Source organism: Mobula hypostoma, chromosome 1 (assembly GCF_963921235.1).
Source record: "Mobula hypostoma chromosome 1, sMobHyp1.1, whole genome shotgun sequence".
Classification (NCBI taxonomy): Eukaryota; Metazoa; Chordata; class Chondrichthyes; order Myliobatiformes; family Myliobatidae; genus Mobula; species Mobula hypostoma.
In genome coordinates this window covers 44,848,713-44,871,352 of record NC_086097.1, presented here as the reverse complement: position 1 = coordinate 44,871,352, position 22,640 = coordinate 44,848,713, and the positions used below count along the sequence as shown (strand labels likewise).

The 22,640-nt window shown below is 37.3% G+C and overlaps 1 protein-coding gene across 1 annotated transcript in view; it reads left to right on the top strand.

Moving 5' to 3' along the window:
* The window catches only part of LOC134346088 (ena/VASP-like protein), a 264,678-nt gene that overhangs the window by 177,778 nt on the left and 64,260 nt on the right, over window positions 1-22,640 (top strand). Inside the window, exon 4 of the mRNA XM_063047396.1 lies at window positions 6,251-6,428. Within this exon, the coding sequence (XP_062903466.1) occupies window positions 6,251-6,428 (178 nt within the window). The remainder of the gene's footprint in view (window positions 1-6,250; window positions 6,429-22,640) is intronic.

Here is a 22,640-nt window from a genome sequence, read left to right as displayed (position 1 = left end):
GCAGCATCTATGGAAAAGAGTAAACAGTTGACATTTAGGTGTTTGTGAGTACTGATGAAGGGTCTGAGCCCAAAAAGTTGATTGTTTACTCTTTTCTATAGGTGCTGCATGGCATGCTGAGTTCCTCCAGCATTTTGTGTGTGTTACTTGTTCTTGAATTATTTCTTCTTTTTCCTAGTTTTTCTCTTAAACAATTAGCCTTCTGGATTACCATTCCTTTACCCATAACTATTTTATAGCTGAACATGATTAATGAAACATAATGGATATCCAATACACATCCACCTGAGGCAAAAATAAATGCTTTTATTTTACACTTTGCCCTCGTTGATGCTCTGTCTGTTGCACATAGAATGTATGTGTTCTATATTTATATTTACCCAAGGAGAAATCTTTTTACGGTAATGTTGACCGTGACAAACATAATCTATGTCATAAGTGACAAATAATTGTATATTAAAAACCTTTAAACAAATTGATGGTGCATTAGTATTTGCATTTAACACAAATGGAAACAACTAATTCTGTTATTGGTTGTGTAAATATGAGTGGGATACTTGCACAATTCTACAGTGTAAGCAGCCTCAGGGAGTACAGGAAATCATTCAGGATTATTTAAAAATATAAACTTTTGGAAAAGGCTGCAATTGGGAATTGGCTATGAACAGCACTTCAGATGGATCCCATTTTGACCTGTAGCATTGGTAAGTCGTGAAAGCATCATCTAAAGAAGCAGAAATTGAGAGCATAAAATATTTTAACACTGAAAAAGCTGCTAGATTGCTGGCCGCTATTTGCATGAATTCTACGAATAGCTGTGTTGTTGATTGGTTGATAGCATGTCATACTGTGAATATACTTAAGCACTTTTGCTATTAGATTATCAGATTTCCATGGATAATTAATATAATAAGCTATGATATAAAAGGCATATTAAATCACCCATGCAGTGTATTTTTTAAAAATGTTCAGAGAAGAAGCAAAACTATTTTTACTTAATGGAACTCCTTTGTTGGTTATAGTACCACAATGATTCTATTACAGGAATAGTTATCAGGAGGCATGCCCATTTATCCAGAGATTTGAGTTAAAAGCCAAATTTATAGGATGAATACATTGTTATCAGTAGTAATGACTGTGAAATTACCACATTGTCATAACATATCATCTATAGCATGCTCTCTCAGGAAGAAAATCTGCTGAACCTATCCACACTAGCCTGAAAAATGCGGATTCTTAGAGACAAGATTTATAAGCATTTGGGGAAGCATAGTTTGATTAGAAACAGCCAACGTAGCTTTATGGGGGGACAGATCATGTCTCACGAGCCTCACTGAGTTCTTTTGAGGAAGTGACAAAACATATCAATGATGGCAGAGCAGTGAATTTGGTGTATATGGATTTTGTTAAGGCACTTGACCAGTTCCCTATGGTAGACCCATTCAAAAAGTAAGGAGGCATGGGATCCAGGGAGACTTGGCTGCATAGATTCAGAATTGCCTTGCCCACAAAAGGCAGAGGATGGTAACAGAGCACATTCTGCATGGAGGTTAGTGACCAGTGGTGTTCTGCAGGACCCCTGCTCTTTGAGATTTTAATAAGCAACCTGGATGAGAAAGGGGAAAGGTGGGTTATTAAGTTTGCAGATGATATGAAGGTTGGTGGTGTTATGGATAGTGTAGAAGGTTATTGTAGGTATAAGAGGGACATTGATAGTAGACAGAACTTGGCTAAGAAGTGGTAGATGGAGTTCAATCCAGAAAAGTGTGAAGTGATTCACTTTGGAATGTCAAACTTAAAGGCAGAGTACAAGTTAATGGCAGGATTCAACAGTGTGAAGGAACAGGGGGATCTTGGGGTCCACGTCCATAGATAACTGAAAGTTGCCGCACAAGTTGGTTAAGAAAGTGTATAGTGTGCTGGTCTGTATTAGTCAGGGGATTGTATTCAAGAGCCGTGAGGTATGTTGCAGCTCTATAAAACTCTGGTCAGACCACACTTGCAATATCGTGTTCAGTTCTGGTTGCCTTATTATATGAAGGATGGTGAAGCTTTAAAGAAGGTGTAGAGGAAAATTACCAGGGTTCTGCCTGGAGAGCATGTCTTATGAGGATAGGTTGAATGAGTTAGGGTTTTCTCTTTGGAGCAAAGGAGGATAAACGGTGACCTGATAGAGTTGTGCATGTTGATAAGAGGCATAGATAGAATGGACAGCCAGAGACATTTTCTCAGGGCAGAAATAGCTAATGTGAAGTGGTATAACTGTCAGGAATTTGGAGGAATGTATGGGGGGATATCAGAGGTAGGTTTTCTACACGTAGAATGGTAGGTGCATGGAATGTGCTCTCAGAGGTGGTGGTAGAGGCAGACACATTAGGGACATTTAAGAGACTCTTAGATGGGCACATGGATAAAAGAAAAACAAAGGGCTATGTTGGAGGGAAGGGTTAGATTGATCTAGGAATAGATTAAAGCATTGGCACAACACATGTACTGTGTTGTACTGTTCTAATTTTTATGACTGTGGGATCTAAATTTTAAAGTAAGACTTGGTGAATGTAGAAGCTGGTACAATATTAAGGAGAATGCTATCCTTACTTGGGCTGGAAGGAGATCAGGTGAAAGCATAGGTGCAAGACATAGTTGAGGTGTGATCTATAGAGCCATGTTATCTATAGTAGAGGGAAGGCTAGAGTTAAGTAAAAAGAAAGATCATCTTGGCAAGTCCTCCATCGGAGTAGATATGATGGAGATACTGTAGATCTGACAGAAGGAAATAGAGGTGTGGTGGAAGCATTTATATTTAAAATAACTGAAGGATTCCCGGGACTTGCAGTAAATACTCGTGGCTAACCTGATCTCTGAGGTTAGCAGAAAAATCCAGCAATAGAGGAGTCATTAGTGGACCATGTTTTATTAATATTGCTGCCAATTTCTACCTTATTTTCATTTTATTTGGTCCATTGCTGCCACAATATTTCTTTTTTCATTGATTTGTTTTTAGTAACAGACTGTATGACCAATAATACAATTATTTCATAGTTAACTTTTTTGTTGAGCACAAATTTGTAAATTTCCACAGGAGAGTGTTATGTATTGAAGAGATCAAATTCAAGAAACTAAGTTGAAAATACCTTAATTCCCAGCATTGTTGTCAGATTGCTAATCATTTTCAAACTAATCATAAGTTTGTTCTTTCTTCAAATATAGCCTGCACTCTATGCTTAGAAAACTATCTTCTGATTGTTCAGCTGTGTTATTTAATCATATTTAAATATGCAGTTCTACTTTTAATTAATTTTGTTTTAATAACATTTCTGCACTGCTGTTGAAATAAGGAACTAATTTAGCAGAAAATCTTTGGGAAGTATTATTCCATCATGGAATTGAAAGTGTTACAATTTCATGAATATTCTTAATGGAACTCTCTCAGGGAACTTTGACAACCATCAATATTATTTACTTTTGACTTGTCGACTTTCCAAACGTACAGTGAGGAACACTGCCAACAGTACTCATGGGAACAGGCCTGGAAAGATGAAGTTTGGTGAGGTCTGTAGGGCAGCCACTTTTCACTGCTAAGCATATAAAATCCATAATTTTATGTGGACCATAATTATGTTGGTGCTACATCAAACCCTATCTTTTTCATGTATTGCTTATTGCCTACAGGCCTATCCACTTGTTCAAGAGAGACTTATCCCTGACCTGGTTTATCCCAGTTATAGGCAATACGTACAAAATCAGAGCATCACTGGGAAAAATTAGGTCACAGGGTTATGAAATGCACTTACTATTGGACAAATTCTGACCAACCAAGCTTTAATTGCCTTGCTTGATCTAGAGCTGCTCAATTTAAATAGGTCCACCCTGAGTATCTCTGTGTCTTTCCTGCTCCACTTTCCTTTGGTCTCCTCCAATTTAAGGTAGTGATTCTTAGACTGCTAAGGTAGTGATTCTTAAGGTAGCAACTCTTTCCCAATGCCTAGACTACAGTAACCAATCCCAGTGCCAGTTTCACCCTCCCACCATGTGCCAATTGTAGGGCTCTGACACATCACTTGCTAATATCTGACTTCAGCCAGACATCCCTCAAGATCCATAATCCTTTTCCCTCATCACTGGCTTCTCCTAAACCTTGCACACTGTAGGTCATGTGATGGCATGTTTGGAAGCACTCAATTCCTCTATCCTGGGTATTTCCTTGATGAAATATATTATTATGCACAACACAACAACCAAGTTAATACTCCTCTATAGTTGTTAATGAATGGATGTACAATATCACGGGTATTCATCATGGAATTATTTTTATTTTAATAACCTTGACATTCTTTTTGATTTTTTGAATATGGTATTATATGATAAACATGCATTCTGTTACTCTTAACATTACTTCTAATGCTATATATGTATAAAAATGTGAGTATGCATCTGTAAGTCTCGTTCTTGTGTGAGTCATAATTTATAGCATTCTTGCTTCAGAGTAAAAATTATGGGTTCAATTGCCTTTCAGATGACTTGGGAATAAAAATCTTAGTTAATTGTGCAGTGTTGTCCTGAGGTTGTTCTTTGTGTTCAGAAGTTCTGCCTTTCCAATAATACATTAAATATTAATTAAATCCTGTCTTAGAGATATAGAGATTTGCAACAATATTGAAGGGCAATGAGTTATCTCTTCAGTCCCGTCAGTATTCATACTTCTTCTTCTTATAGAAACATCTGCATGATGCTAAGCTAGGGCACATCATCAGTGATGTTACCTGGGGTCGTCAGGTATTTCGGGTCTTTCAACATCATACACCCTCGCCCAGGCAACCCAACCAGGGTTGAACAGACCCCGGCCTGCGCCCTAGCAGTGACCCACGGATCTGCCCTCTTTATCCAGAGCCATCTTGACACTTTCTCTGCTACATCTCTGGTGGTAGAAATGGCTCTCCTTCTTCTCTCTCCCGTGATTCCAAGTGCAGTGTATACTTTGCAGAGCGACTGGCCTGCAAAGCCACGACACCCGACCTCCACAGGCCAACACCTTGCTCTCCGGCCTCTTCTTTAGCAGTTGTTCTTCAGGTCTTCATACTTGGCTCTTTTCCGCTCGTAGGCCTCCTCCGTGCGTTCTTCCCACGGCACGGTAAGCTCAAGCGTAAGAACGTGCTTCAATGAGTCGGACTACAACACAATGTTGGGCCGCAATGTAGTCTCTGTGATGTGGGGAGGAAACTGCAGCTGTTCTCCCAGGTCTGCTTTTAGCTTCCAGTCCTGTGCAGTGAAGAGCAACCCAGTTGCTTTCTGGTGTTCTGTTGGTCTTTCCCCCTCTTTGACAAAGCAGATGGTATTCTTGACCGGACTTATTTTCCAGAAGATGTTAAGGGTGCTGCAGATTGTCTCAGCAATTGTCCGGAAAGAATTGCTGAAAAAATCAACCTTAGGCTCTAGTGTAAAGCATGCTTTAGTGCAATGCACTCTATGCTGCCTTGGAATTATGCTGGATCTAGCTTGTTCCAATTTACCTGGGCCTGATGCAGTGGGTTGAACATTATAACTGTGTGGCATTTAGCAACATATAGTGTGGTCTCCGGGGCCTGTAGATCTTGGTGATGAACTGCTGAGTCTACCCTCCCAAATCTGCAAAACCCTGGCTGCCTTTGACAAGAGGAGGCAAATCTGGGAGCAAAACTTGTGAGGCTGTTTCAGAATTTTTAATGGTCTCCAATGCTCCATTTATTTGAAAGCATTTGAAATGACTATAAATAATAAAATCCAGCAAGACCAAAAACAATTAAAACACAAAATAAAGTAACTAAGTAAATTAATAAAACCATTTTCTCCTAATCTCCGGGCTAAAAATCTTCATTGCACTGAATGAGTTATTCAATATCAGTCACAAATGATTTGAGTGCCAGATTCTCTATTTAATACTGATAAATCCCACCAAGAAAAGATTCTCCCATCTCACAAAACAGTATCAGCCTACTGTATGTACCAGCAACAATAGCTCAGCATGTTCCAGACTTACAGTGGACCTTCATAAGTCCAGGACTTGTGTAAGAGCAGCTAAACTAGGAACTACCAGCTGCAATGATTGTAATTTGGCCCATTCTATTGAGTGAATGTATTTCAGAATATCAAATGCTGAACTTACAACTTGTGCTAATTTTCACTATTACAGTTATTTTAATTAAATAAAGATTCATATTTACAATCCCAAGACAAATGCAGTTCGTAAGATATAATTTGTATTTGTTTGTAGGTTGTCATAAATTATTCTATCGTCAAGGGACTGAAATATAATCAAGCTACACCTACATTCCACCAATGGCGTGATGCCCGCCAGGTATACGGGTTGAATTTTGCAAGCAAGGAAGAAGCCACAGCCTTTTCAAATGCAATGGCATATGCTTTGAATGTGCTGAGCTCACAAGATGGAGGTATGTACTATTTGCTCTGTTTCACAAAGACATACACATTGCTTTGAGTGCCATCTACTGTTGTTGTTGTGTATAAACTGCAGATCTTACAGAAGCTTTAAAACCCTGGCTATTTTTAGCTACCTCAGCATGTGTGCTTTCAACTTTGTCTCTGGTTGCTGCGTGCATTCAGTAAAAGCTGTGCATTTAACATTGGAATTATTGAAAGGAGAACATTAAAGATTCACACTCTGGGTACATTTGGATATCTGTACACACATTGTAGCCAGAAGTGTGCTTGGTGAGACAAGTATTTGCATCTCAGCAAATATCAGATGAGTCATGAGCCAAAGCAATTAGGGTAGCATCTTAAACAATTTTTTAAATTTTATTAACTCACTAACTCATTGTAAAAAAAAATCCTTGATACAATTAAGATTGCTGAGTGCAGCTTGATTATTTGAAACGGCTTAATTTATGAGTGAGTAGAATAATTTACAGTAATTCAAAAATACAGAACCATTGGGGTGCCATTTCCTCATTAACACATGAGAAAATATATTCCAAATGATCTTAAATGTCTGAGTGTCCTTATGTTAAAAAAAAAGGAATTTGAGAGCATTCTCAAAGGTTTGTAAAAGCCATAGTTAACTGTAAATTATGATGGCAATTAATTTGATTTTGGAGGATGAACAGTTGTTTAAATTACTAAGTCCAATTTGTAATGGGCATTATTTCTTCTCCGAACTTAAGCAATCTTTTGAACTGGTTGGGTTGTGATAGGACTAATTGTTCTGGGAAATAAATCATTGCTGATGAAATTTGTTTTTTTAGAATCATTGAGTTGCATAGAATTTTGAAAGTAGGTATATTTGTTTTGCTGATTTGGTTCTCCTTATTTCACAAGGTTTTTATTACTGCAATTGTAAATTCTGTTAAAATCATCGAATGCTAGCTTCCAGTTTACTAATGCTGTTCCTACAACTTCAATTAATATGAGTAGATGCGAAGATTCAATTGGCACAATTTTCTGTGTGCGTACACTTGTTTGTGTGCATCAATTTTTAACATAAACTCAAGATTCAATTCCACCACCCCGCACCCAGTGGCTAACCACTTTTTAAATTTAAAAAAATCAGTTACATGGTGGATCTTCAAAGTATGAAGTAGGGCATATTTCCTCAAAAAATATGACAGTAATATTTGCACAATGTCTTGAGTAAGACCATATGCAGCATTATCTCGAATAACAGTCTACGAGATGATATTTATATCGAAAGTGGATTACTTCAAACTATGTTATATCAAGTGAAATGTTTATATGAGAGTAAAGATTCCTTTTGCTTCTCAAAGCTTTCAGTTTTACACTTAGTTTTTGTTAGAAATTTTGTCACAGGTAGAAACAAATTGCCTCAAACATAGCTCTTAACATGAAAGGTGGAGTATTTTACCTAATAAGGAAAATGAGTTAAGTTTTTAAACATTTTTTTGAAAGTTGGAAAATACTTCACAGCTACAAGAGAAAAGTTGAGTTCAAATTTAGTGTTTCCTCAAAAAGGAAGGGAACAATTGTGGACCAGTCATCTCAGAACATCTTAAGCTAAAACATTGTGCTAAGATTTAAGACCAAGATCCATGTTTTTGTTTGAAGATCTGACAAGTAAAGAATGCTTTGCTCCTATGGCTTTATCCAAGTCTAGTTTAAATACACAATGACTCTTTTGGGACTTCACAACGCTAAGTGCCATTAAAAGAACTACTGTAATACCTTACTAATGATTTATTTTCTTCATCAATCTACACTCTGAATATCATATAGAAACAAATTGAGATATATTCCAAAATATATCTTCATTTTAATTTAGAATTTGATTAGGGTTGTTAACAGTAAGCAATTAAATAAATTAATCAAAGTTTCAAATAGCTGACATTAAGACACATTTTAGCATTATGAAGTAACAACTCATCATCTTAAAATAGGAGCATATAATGATAGGTGAAAGATATTCGTTCACTGAAATTAAAATATTTTGTCAATGCTTAGCTGTAAGCATAATTGTTAGCTCACAATTTTCTGTACTTCCTGAGGCATTCCCTAGCTGTGAAGTTTAGGACTTTTGTCAATGCAGCAGGATCACAGTCAATTACAGGCTGTTTATTTTCAAAATATGCATTTTTGGACATACATGTAGAAAATGCATGCATGAAGATGGGGCAAGGTCATTGTTACAATGCTCAGCCTACTCTCATCAATTATAAAGGAAAAATAGATTTCAATTCTTATCTGGAAAGAAACCAAGCATGTTCCAATATTCAGAGTCGATGGAGAAGGTACAGTATATTCTATTATAGTAAATTGTTAAACTGTAACTGAAGAGTGCAAATAAAAAGATTACTTCAAACAAAAAAATTAATAATATATCACTTCATGCTAATGCTGTCTTGTTTGTACTTCAGATTTTTCAGCTTCAGTGGTTAAGTAAACCAGCTAGCTAGGGATGATGAGTAGTTAATCCCATACAAGCTATTGAAGTTCTGCCCATTCTATTAATAACTCTTCCCTGTTCCTTTGATAGTCGTGATTCACTGCCATCTGATGGTTAAACAGTGAATGTGCAACCCCTTAAAAGACATTAAAAGATGCAAAGTATTTTCAGTTTTATTTTGTTTTCACTTGATCATCTTACAAATATATTTTCTTTCCTAAAGGAATTGTGTGGTCCATGAATCTGACTTCCAGATCACTCTCATTGATTATCTTTCTTTGCTGGCCTGCATGTGAAACATTCTCCCTTCTTAAATAAAGCCATTTATCCTTAGAATCTTCCTTATCACTGTCAAAAGTTTTTGTTTAATTGTTCTGCTCAATCCTACCTCCAACTTTCTTTTTTACTCCCAGGTGTTTGAATGTGTGGTTGAGTCACAAAATCAGTGCCACATCGTTACTCAAATCACCTTATAAGGGGTCCTTCGACCATATTTCTGCTCCTGGCACAGTACCAAAATGATTAAAGTCACTAATTAGATTCTATGTGATTGGAACACAGGTAATCTAACCATTAAAGTATCTGCAGAGGACAGAGGTTCAGGTTCTTAGATCATTGGGATCTCTTCTGGTGTAGAGGTGACCTGTGCAAGAGGAATGTGTTGCATTTAAACTGGAGGATAACCTATATCCAAGGGAGGAAATTTGCTTTTGCCACCAGGAAGGGATTAAGTTAGATTGGCAAAGTGGTGGGACTCGAGAGAGCAAAGTCAATGAGAAGACAGGGCCATGATTATAGTCAAAAGGGCAGTTAGGAGTACTGCTTTAAATTGCATTTCTTTCAATGCATGTAGCTTAAGAGGAAAGTAGATGAACTGAGGGCATGGATTGTCTCTATGGACTGGGATATTCTGGCCATAACACAAATGTGGCTCAGAGGATGACAGGACTGATAACTCAATGTTCTGGCATATCGATGCTTTAGGTGTGTCAGAGGAACAGGTAAGAGTAGAGGGGGTAACACACACACAGAGTGCTGGTGGAACTCATTTTGTGTGTGTTGTTCAATATTTCCTGCATTTTCACAATCTCATGTTAAAGAGTACAGAGGGTGTTATTTTGTTTGACACAGGAGAACATTAGAGCAGTGTTTCGAGGCAATATTCTTGTGGGATCATCTAACAGGGCCATTTGGCTAGAACTCAGAAATAAGAAGGGGATGGTCTCTTTGGTAGGGCTATAATATAGATCCCTGCTTAATAGTCAGTGGGAACTTGAGGAGCAGATATGTCAAGAAACTGCATGAGAAGAGTAGGATAGTGATGGTGGGAGATTTCAATTTTCTCAGTATCGACCGGGCCACCCAGAGCACAAACGGTGGAACTTTTGCAGTATGTCCAAGACATTTTCCTCACAATATATAGAGGAACCTACTTGGGAAGGAGCAATATTGGATGTCCTCTTAGGGAACAAGGCAGGTCAAGTAATGAAGTGGCAATTGGGACGCATTTTGAGTATGAACTCGATACTTTCCAAAACTCTGTTAGCCATGCTGTAACTTATACCATCCCATTTATCCATCACTGTACTGTTGCAGGAATTAACAATTGTCAACTGTAAAGTTCCAAGGAAGCATTCCACCCTCAGTATACACATACTGTTGAACTAGCTTTGCCATAAAATACCAGCAGTGCATAACTGACAGCAGCATGGGTGTAATGTTCTCTTTTGAGTAAGAATGACCTAATATTTACAGGTTCTGCATTATGTATCAAAAGTTTAAATAAGTTGCCTTTGTCCTGGATGTGCTGCTTTATGACATTATTTCTTGTCTATTTTTCTACACGCACATTTAAATTCTCTTTCACCCAAGAATTTGTCATACATTTTCTTTATTTAAGTGTTTGACTTTTGAACTCTGCCACATTTTAGCCTGACAAGTGACATGTGACGTTGATGCTTCTTGAACAGGACCTGACTTGTAAGCCCCTTCTCCAGTTTCTTACCATCTGCAAACTGCCCTGTATAATACATATATGGCTCATAAGGATTGATGTCAGCTTCTCTCGTCACTGACAATTTGATTGGAAGGATGCTGTTCTAAAATATCCAAACAGCTTTATGATCCTTAGCTGTAATGAAGCCATTCTGAGCCATTTTCCTCTAAGTAGAGGAGTTGAGAAGGAGTCTGCTAAACATGGGATTTTCCTGCCTATGCTTAATCTTATGCTTCCAGTGTAGTTAGTTCCTTGTGGACTCAACTTCAGTAGTACATGTTTTATGACTCTAAATAAGAAGTGATCAGAATGAAAGAAACAAACTTGTTCAAAAAGAAACGTTCTGTTAATATTGAAAATCAAAGACAAAGCTTATCACAGAAAACGTCAGTTCAACAAGCTCAGAAGGACCATAATCGGAGGGTTAGTCGGATGACAATTACCTTACGTAGTAAGTGAAGTCTTCTACAAAGCAAAAATAATTGAGCAGAGTAAGGGAGATATATTGATGAAATTGACATATTGTAAACAAGTGTTGTATTATAAATGTAAAGTTTAGAAAATTTGGGATTGGTTTTTCTAGTTGTTGAATAAGTTACTGGTTAATAGAGTGTTATTTTGTGGGGAAAGGAATCCAAAATTATTTCTGTGTGAATATCTTATTTGTTACCCTGTTGATTGCTGAATTGCATGTGTCATTTGTTGCAAATAATTTTGAAAATCAGATTAGCAATAAATATCAATAAATTGTATTGCTATGGACAGTAATCATTAAAATTAACATATTTTCAGAGAATTTAAACTTTGACTTTTGACACAATTTTGTGTGAATGTTCACCATGTATATTACCAAATTCAGTACCAAGAATTGATAGTGACATGAGGGCCAAAAATAGTTACAGTGCTCCTTGGTTCAGATGAGGGTGAAGTAAATGATTCATGAATTTCAAACTGGATTTATAGAGACCTTTTCTTTGATTAATTTAAATACTACTTCACCAATCTAGATCTTGAAACATATCTGAGAAAGCACTGATCTAATTTGATTTCATTATGTGCTGAAATTTAAATTTTTTTAAAAAAACGTTTATATCCTAAAGCTAATGTGAAAATTGTAAAACTCATAATGTTTTACCATATGTTTACTAGAACAGGTTTCTAAATGAACCATGACTCACATGTGAAAACTGAGTCTTCAACACTGCTTGTAGAAGGATCTTGCCTGGCCAGAAAGTTTCAGCATGACAAGGAATACTAAGTTTGAGACTTAGGTTAAAACATTGTTATCTTAAACTTGTTTAGTAGTTTAGATTAGTTAAGTGTGAAGTAGCAATCAGTATTTGAAAAATTTTAACTATTCAAAATTCAAAGTGCAAGTTAAATTTATTATCGATATAAATACTGTATATGTCACCATCTACACTCCTGTGATTTGTTTTCTTACGGGCATAAACAGTAAATCCAAGATACATAATAGAATCAATGAAACACGGCATTTAATAAGACAGACAAGCAGCCAATGTGCAAAAGACAACAAACTATGCAAATGCAAATGGAAAAAAGAAAATAAATAAATAAATAGATAGATAAGCGATAAATATCAAGAACGAGAGGAAGAGTGCTTTACTAAACTCAAAAAAGTTGAACACGAGGAAATCTGCAGATGCTGGAATTTCAAGCAACACACATAAAAATTGCTGGTGAATGCAGCAGGCCAGGCAGCATCTCTAGGAAGAGGTACAGTCAATGTTTCGGGCCGAGACCCTTCGTCAGGACTAAATGAAAGAAGAGCTAGTAAGAGATTTGAAAGTGGGAGGGGGAAGGGGAGATCTGAAATGATAGGAGAAGACAGGAGGGGGAAGGGATGGAGCCAGGAGCTGGACAGGTGATTGGCAAAAGGGATATGAGAGGATCATGGGATGGATGGGAGGCCTAGGGAGAAAGAAAGGGGGAGGGTGGAAGCCCAGAGGATGGGCAAGGAGTATAATGAGAGGGACAGAGGGAGAAAAAGGAGAGAGAGAAAAAAAATTATTAATAATAATAAAAAATAAATAACAGTTGGGGTACAAAGGGGAGGTGGGGCATTAACGGAAGTTAGAGAAGTCAGTGTTCATGCCATCAGGTTGGAGGTTACCCAGACGGAATATAAGGTGTTGTTCCTCCAACCTGAGTGTGGCTTCATCTTGACAATAGAGGAGGCCGTGGATTGACATATCAGAATGGGAATGGGACGTGGAATTAAAATGTGTGGCCACTGGGAGATCCTGCTTTCTCCGGCGGACAGAGCGTAAAAAAAAAGTTCAAATAACTCTGAAGGTGAGACAGCAGCTGCATAAAGTAAAATAGTTTAAGTTTCAAGTCATGGACCCTACATCAGAACTTCCTTTCCTGTTCCTGGACTGTATTAGTGTCCTGTTTTGCTGAATTTAATGCAGGTAACTGATGTAAGAATTTCAGGTCAAAAGCTATTTCAACAGAGAATTTAATAATATGTCTTCAATTTACAACATTAATATTGCTACTCTTTCTACAAGTGCCCCAAGCATTTTCTCTTTTTCTCTCAGAACTTCAGCATCTGCAGTTGTTGTTATTTTTATTTCCTTGAGTGATGTACCAAGATAAGACTGCAACACAGGTTTTGGCAGTTCTAATGTACATAGTAATTTAATTGTTGTTTCAGACGTTTCCTTCACATTTCTAGAAAGTGCTACACCCACTGACATAATTTGATTATTATTGAAAGCCATACCAATTAAATATTAGTCTTCATTCCCACTGAGTTTATTTATGTGTTCAAAATTGCTTAGAGTGCATATAAATATTAACATTAGATTCTGCCAGATATTTTGGGATACCTGGGAATGATTGAACATAATTGTGTACAATCTGGAGAAATCATCATGCCATTGCATAGTACTATTGTATTACCATACCACCATTGTATAATATTCCTCAGTGAGACGAGAAATTCTACATGTTTTAAGTTAATGACAGTAGCACTGCTTTAGAAATTTATACATACATACAAACATACAAAACTTACAGCACAATACAGGCCCTTTGGCCCACAAAATTGTGCTGAACATGTCCCTACCTTTGAAATACTAGGCTTACCCATAGCCCTCTATTTTTCTAAGCTCCATGTACCTATCCAAAAGTCTCTTAAAAGACCCTATTGTATCCACCTCCACTACCGTTGCGGCAGCCCATTCCACGCCCTCACCACTCTCTGAGTAAAAAACTTACCCCTGACATCTCCTCTGTACCTACTCCCCAGCACCTTAAACCTATGTTCTCTTGTGGCAACCATTTCAGCCCTGGGAAAAAGCCTCTGACTATCCACACGATCAATACCTCTCATCATCTATCAGGTCACCTCTCATCCTCTGTTGCTCCAAGGAGAAAAGGCCAAGTTCACTCAACATATTCTCATAAGGCATGCTCCCCAATCCAGGCAACACCCTTGTAAATCTCCTCTGCACCCTTTCTATGGTTTCCATATCCTTCCTGTAGTGAGACGATCAGAACTGAGCAAAGTACTCCAAGTGGGGTCTGACCAGGGTCCTATATAGCTGCAACATTACCTCTCGGCTCCTAAATTCAATTCCACGATTGATGAAGGCCAATACACCGTATGCCTTCTTAACCACAGAGTCAACCTGCGCAGCTGCTTTGAGCGTCCTATGGACTCGGACCCCAAGATCCCTCTGATCCTCCACACTGCCAAGAGTCTTACCATTAATACTATATTCTGTCATCATATTTGACCACCAAAATGAACCACTTCACACTTATCTGGGTTGAACTCCATCTGCCACTTCTCAGCCCAGTTTTGTAACCTATCAATGTCCTGCTGTAACCTCTGACAGCCCTCCACACTATCCACAACACCTCCAACCTTTGTGTCATCAGCAAACTTACTAACCCATTCCTCCACTTCCTCAACACACATCAAAGTTGCCAGTGAACACAGCAGGCCAGGCAGCACCTCTAGGAAGAGGCACAGCCGACGAAGGGTCTCGGCCCGAAACGTCGACTGCACCTCCTCCCAGAGATGCCGCCCAGCCCGCCGCACCCACCAGCAACCCTGATGTGTTTTGCTTGAATTTCCAGCATCTGCAGAATTCCTCGTGTTTACCTCTACTTCCTCATCCAGGTCACTTATAAAAATCACAAAGAGTAAGGGTCCCAGAACAGATCCCTGAGGCACTCCACTGGTGACCGACCTCCATGCAGAATATGACCCGTCTACAATCACTCTTTGCTCTCTGTGAGCAAGCCAGTTCTGGATCCACAAAGCAATGTCCTCGTGGATCCCATGCCTCCTTACTTTCTCAATAAGCCTTGCATGTGGTACCTTATCAAATGCCTTGCTGAAATCCATATACACTACACCTACTGCTCTTCATTCATCAATGTGTTTAGTCACATCCTCAAAAAAATTCAATCAGGCTTGTAAAGCATAACCTGCTTTTGACAAATCCATGCTGACTATTCCTAATCATATTATACCTCTCCAAATGTACATAAATCCTGTCTCTCAGGATCTTCTCCATCAACTTGCCAACCACTGAGGTAAGACTCACTGGTCTATAATTTCCTGGGCTATCTCTACTCCCTTTCTTGGATAAAGGAACAACATCCACAACCCTCCAATCCTCCGGAACTTCTCCCGTCCCCACTGATGATGAAAAGATGCTGGAGAATTTCAGCAGGTCAGGCAGTATCTATGGAAATTTCCAGTCGACATTTCGGGACGAGACCATTCATCGGGACTGGAGTAAAAGGTGAAGAAGCCAGAATAAGAAGGGGGGATGCACATTCAAGCTGTAATCTGCTAGAATAGTTTTAACTTTGTTCATTATGGTGTTACTCTTGTTTAATAACAAAGACTTGAAGTGTTTCCTAACTGATTTATTTTTAATATTATAAATATACATGGTTTGTTCATGATCTCTGAATTTGAAGCAATGTCACTTGATAATATTTGGATTTTTTAACTGACTGTTAAGTGAAATAATGTAATAAGCTCAGGCAATTTTTGTCTGTAGCTGACAGTCCGTAATTGCATTCCCCATTAGAAAGCTTGTTGTTTCATGATTAAGGTAAGCCATTTAGAATATTGGATTTTTTTTATATAGCTTCTACTGAATTATTGACAATACACTTAGAGTTTCTGTTCTGGCAGTGTATCAGTTACATTGATGGCTTATCTTTGACATTTGGTGGAGTATTAGATACTATGTATTATGTCAGGTGTATAGCAGACAAGCCCTACCTGATCACATCATGCTCAGCAGGGAGTACATCTGTCACTGCTTCTGTTCCTGGTCTTGCCACTGTAGTCGTGTACTTTTCTGCAGAATATTTTGTAGGTAACTGACACAGGATTTGCACTTTAAATAGTTTCTGTTGCTCTGATATATTAATTTTGAATGTTCAGTATTAATTGCTGCATAAACTACATGGAAAGTGACAACTGGGAAATACCTGATCTTACTATTCCAGTATACGTCCGACAGTTCACTGATTTGATACTGCAATATTTCTAATCATGTACTTCATCCAGAGGATTAGGTGTTAAAACTGGTTCATATACTTGATGTTTATTGTCAATATCAACTTAACATCAGCACACATTAAAAAAATCATCCTGCAACGTAGATCCACTTGACTTAAGTGACTTGAGGAAGCCTTACGGTGGACTGCCTGTGCACTTTGGGTGAGATGACTTCCCGTTGGTTGCAAGTTTATGTTTTTATGTACACTGCTCATTGTCCCAATGGAATTTGTTCCTGAGTTCATGTTGTCATGATTTTCATTTCTAGAATGCTGAATTTCCTTTACAGCAGAATTAATTTCTTTTATAAAGGTTAACTGCTGGCATCCTGAAGACTAATATAATACCTGTAGCAGGTTTTGTAATTATTTGAGAATTGATGTTTGAGTTAATCCTACCGTCCTTTCTGGAATATTCTTTATGTGAATAGAATTGAACCTTTTAAATTCAGTATTGTCATTTCATTGTTGAGTAATTAATCTTTTGAATATATTACTGTCTCTCAGCTATTGGTTTTGGTTCCAGAAATTATTTTGCCTGTGTAGTTAATTCAAATTATAGTTGTACAATTTTATTATACTAAATGACATTTAATCTGATCAGGAAACCATGGATCTATTTAGTAAATTGCATTGCTGTAAATTGGCATTGGTTAATTTTCTTTGTTGATCTTATTAACACTTATCCATCTTATTTGAATTTCACTGCTATGTTCTTCAGGTTTCAGCCACAAATTCTACTTTGCAATGTGAGGAAGAACGACAATTCTATACTTGTGCCATGAAGGAAATTCCATTAAAAGTAATGGGAATTCCATTCCATTATATATCAAAAGTATAATTTAGCATAGTGTTATATATATATATGGTATTGCATGCCAACAATTTTATGAGGTTAACTCATTTTGTTAATACAATATCCAGCAATAAGCTTTGACCTGTAACAGTTATCAACATTATGTTGGCTACCCATACAGATTTATTTTAAAGTTCCCTTTGAAATGTAGAAGTTCCACAGTCTACTATCAATGTTGCCATCATTCTTACTCTGTGTTGTGTTTAATGTTGGTGACCTAGAGTGACAGTGCATTTTGCACATAGACTGTTAGGCTATATCTAACAATAATTTTCATAAATTGGTGATTAGTCAAAGTCATATGAATACTTTTGCATGACAGTATAAAGATGTATATCCTCATTAAAGGTTTGCTGTGTATAAAAAGAAAACAGCCATGTTTTCTGCTGTGCCTGAGGTGAAACGGTCTGTGTTTCTATAATTTTTTAAGTGTTTTCAACTTCTACAATTACTTACAATGAGGAAAACTGTTAATGAGTTGTAATGAAGTAAAGAATGTTGTAATCTTAAGGGAAAAAACTTTATAATGGAAGATTCATCTATGAAGTCTACTCTGTTACAATTTCTGAGTGGTTTCAAAAGCTAGCATAAACCAAGAAGAAATGACAATTAATTTTGTTTTCTTGGTTTTGGTTTAGATGCAAGGTCACAAGAGGTAGATTGAGGTCAAGAGTCCATCTTATCATACCAGGGGCAGCGATCACTTTAATTATTTAAAACATAACATTCTGCAATGCTTATGTAGAGAGGAAAACAGAATTGATACTTTAGGTCAACAGCCTTTCATCAGAGATGAGAAAAGCTAAATATAAATAAATTTTAAGCTGCATTAAAAAGGGGGAGGGGAGACGAGATCAAAAGGGAAGATCTTTGGAAGGATGTAAGGTATTTTTAAAAGACAGTTGATAATTTAAGGTGAAAGAGGGAAATAATGGATTGTGGAAGGGAGAAAATGATCAATGTGGTGAATATGTGACTACTAGAATAATTATTAAAGGAATGCTTTGTTTCTACTGAAATGCAAAATGTCAAATGCTGTTAAAGACAGTGTTGAATCCAAAAGAGTGTAATATGTTTTCTTGAGCACATTGATCTTCATTGGAAGAGGCCAAATATCAAGAGGTCAATATGACTGGAAGCTTAGAAATGCCTCTGTGCTCTGAATGGAGGTGTTCTGCAAACCATTCATTTCATTTTCATTTGTGCAACTCAGTGTCAAAGTGATCGATGTGACAAGGAGCTGTATTGCTGTATATCGGAAAGTTGTCAAATGAATTACTACTTGGGTGTGCAACTTTATTGTATGTGATTAGAGGCTGTGGAGGAAGCATTCTGAGGAGATGGAATTGTTAACTGTTTAGAAAATGATGGCTTGAGGTTCTGTGTGGAATCATTGAGAGACTCACAAGTTGTGCACTAACAAGACACTAACTGATGTAAGTTCACAGCAGATGAGGTAACTCAAGAAGTGGTTTCAGAATTTTTCCAAAGAATCTTCCACATCTGAAGATTCAGGCTGGCCTCATATAAATCTTCAATAGAGCCAGGAATATTGTAATTCCAGGCTTTTTCAGTTCCTCTGGTATGGTGGTATTGGGTTTGCTGACTGCAAAGTTCTTAATCAAACAAAGACCTTAAGCCCTATCGAAAATAAGTAGTTATGGGTACCCTCACTAAAGGGAGGTTATACTTTAAGTACTGAATCTTCAAAAACTAATTCACTTTACTGTTTATTCTCCTCGGCAAGATTAGCTGCCAGTACCCACTATTTAAATGGTGGGAATTCCATCCCTACCAAGAAGAAGATATTTCCAGCTAGCAAAATAGTTTACAGTTCATTTATTTTCAGTGATACACATTTAAATCCAAACAATATTCTTAAAACACATTTAAAACTCACAAACTATTTCTATCTGAAACATTTTCAAATTACAAACCATTTCTAAAACACAAAAGATTTCAAATGCACTGGTACAATTCCTATAGGCTGAAAAGACATACTAATGATGCAGACGAACCAGTCATCTATTGCAGAAATCGAAGACAGAAGACTGGGCTCTAGTTCAACCCATGTTTTGCTTATGCAGCTTGATGTTTTTTATCCCATTTCTAATAAGCATGGACTGTTCTCTATACTGTTTCTTTGCCACTTGGGTAACTTCTCACCTATGTAATATTCTTTCCAATACCTTTCAGCACAAATGGTCTAAAAGCAACAGGAAAACAGCATCCATCAACAGAGGGCAACCCCTCCCCCAACTCTGAAGTCATGCTCTCTTCTCACTGCTGCCATCAGAAAGAAGGTGCAGGAGCCTCAGATCTCACACCACTAGGTTCAGGAACAGTTATTATCTCTTGAAGCAGAGGGATAACTTCACTCAACTTCACTTGCCCCATCATTGAAATGTTCCCACAACTTATGGATTCACTTTCAAATCTCATGTCCTCGATATTTATTGCTTATTTATTTATTATTATCATTATTTCTTTCTTTTTGTATTTGCACAGTTGGTTTTCTTTTGCACATTGGTGAATTCCCAAGGTAGTGTGGTCTTTCACTAATTTTATTATGATTGTTATTAGACCATACAACAAAAGAGCAGAAGTCGGCCATTCGGCCCATCGAGTCTGCTCCGCCATTTTATCATGAGCTGATCCATTCTCTCATTTAGTCCCACTCCCCCGCCTTCTCACCATAGCCTTTGATGCCCTAGCTACTCAGATACCTATCAATCTCTGCCTTAAATACACCCAATGACTTGACCTCCACTGCCGCCCGTGGCAACAAATTCCATAGATTCACCACCCTCTGACTAAAAAAATTTCTTCACATCTCCGTTCTGAATGGGCACCCTTCAATCCTTAAGTCATGCCCTCTCGTACTAGACTCTCCCACCATGGGGAACAACTTTGCCACATCCACTCTGTCCATGCCTTTCAACATTTTATTCAACATTTATTCTATTAAGTATACACACAAGAAATTGAAACTCGTGGTTGTATATTGTGACATATATGTACTTTGTTAATAAACTAACTTTGAACTTTGGAAACATTTACAGTGCTAAAAACACAGAGACTGCTATAAGATATAGGAGCAGAATTAGGCCATTTGGTCCATTGAGTTTACTCTGCCATTTCATCATGGCTGATTCAATAAATATCTTGAAATCACTGTCTAACTATTATAGTTATTAAATAGTTAATATATTTTAGTGTTGCTTATGTGAACTGTATGCTGCATACCATAAGATGACAATGATCCAGTTATATAACAAGACCAGGTCAAGTATACATACACAAAGAGGTGATTTTCTAGAATTACTATTCCTTGTATTGGACACTTACAAGTTATTTAATACAGCTTGGAGCAAAAGGTTGAGGGAATTGGTCAAATCTATAACTGAGTAAATATAAATAACTAGTCTATTGAATAGGTTCATGTATGTAAATAGGGCAATCGGTATAATGCATCTAAGTGCACTATCAGGATCTAAATATATCACATGGTATGTCTTTGATATATTGTACCAGACCTTGATATTTAGTTTGAGAATAGCTAACAATAAAAGATGTTCTAAACCAGGGGTTCCCATTCTAGGGTTCACGGGCCCTTTGCTTAATGGCATTGGTCCATAATAAAGGTTGGGAGTCTCTATTCTAAACAGTAACTAAAGAATAAAAGGTGTTCTTTGGTTGGCTCTGAGTAATATTACATTCAGCCTCACCAAATAAGCCTAACAGATACCATAAACAACCTTTTTTGTCCTGGCATCCAGTGGATTAAGCATTGACTTGGACCTTGTTGAAAAGTCAGCACAGAGATAGGACAGTATAGTATGTCCTCCATATCCTTGGGTTGTGGAGAGGTATAAATCAGTTTGCTGCAATGGCCCCTGGTGTAAAGAATTTGTTCTGCATGAAGTAAACATGGAACCAAGATCAACTGTGATGCTTCCCACTATCAAGTGGTGTTCTGTTTTTAGCATTTCTGCTTTAGTGGCTCTATAAACTTCACTTCGGTATCAGAAAGTTGGCACTAGCTTCAGAAGGAATAGAAGAATATACTAAAAAGCAAAAGAGGTTAGAGCTAATTAAAATTTCATCAGGTACAGTAATGAATCTGTGGAATTTCCTACCACAGAATTTGGTTCAGAGTTCAAAGTAAATTTATTATCAATGTACATATAAGTCCCCATATACAACCCTGAGATTTGTTTTTTTACGGGATACACAGTAAATCTAAGAAACTCAATAGAATCAATGAAAGACTGCACCCAACAGGATGGACAAACAATCAATGTGCAAAAGACAACATGTTGTGCAAATACAAAAGGAAAGAATGAATAAGCAAGCAAGCAATAAATACTGAGAACATGAGATGAAGAGATGAGAAGAAGAAGCAGCAGCATTGCACCTCCATTCAATACGAAGGGAATGGAGGGATATGAATGAAATGCAGAAGGAGAATAATTAGTACAGATTGACATCAACATTGTGGGCTGCATGAGTTACAAAAATGTTAAGGCTACAAGACCAGTTTGCGAAATGATCTACAAAGATGGATTTCCTAGTGAACCAAAGCCTTTCCACCACATGCAAAGCAAATGTCATAAGTATGATGTCTTATCACCTGTCTGCATGAGAACAGCCCCAAACAGTTTTTGTGCTCTATCGCATTTAGAACCAGGCAGCCTACTTGACCGGGACCTTATCCACTACCCTGAATGTCACTTTTGGCACCTCTCTTAGCAATTTGTTCCACCTACAAAATGTTATCTGTTACCTATCTTTTCTGATATTGCATGGCTCCTATATGTTAAATTCACCAGACTACAAATAGCAGAATGAAATAATCATGTTTCCTTGCCATAATTGTATTTATTTGATCATTTGAGTCTCCAGGAAACAAGAACGTTTGGAGGAAATTGGTTGTTTATAGTTGAGTAATTAACTAGGGTGTTGAACTCAGAGCATGTGTCAGTACCATCTACTGTATTTGAAGTTCAAAGTAAATTTATTATCGAAGTATATACTGTATATGCACCATATACGACCCTGAGATTCATTTTCTTGTTGACATTCATAGTACATGTAAAGGAACATAATTGAATCAATTAAAAACCACGCACAACAGAGATAGGCAAACAACCCACATGCAAAAGACAAACTGTACAAATACAAAAAGTAAAGAAAAAAGATAATAAAATATAATAAAATTATTGAAAATACATAATAAAAGACCAACAAATTCAAGGCAGTAAGTGCAGAAGATGACAAGAGAAAGCAGAAACAATCCAACACATTACAGGCTCCTGCAGCAGTTTAATTCAATC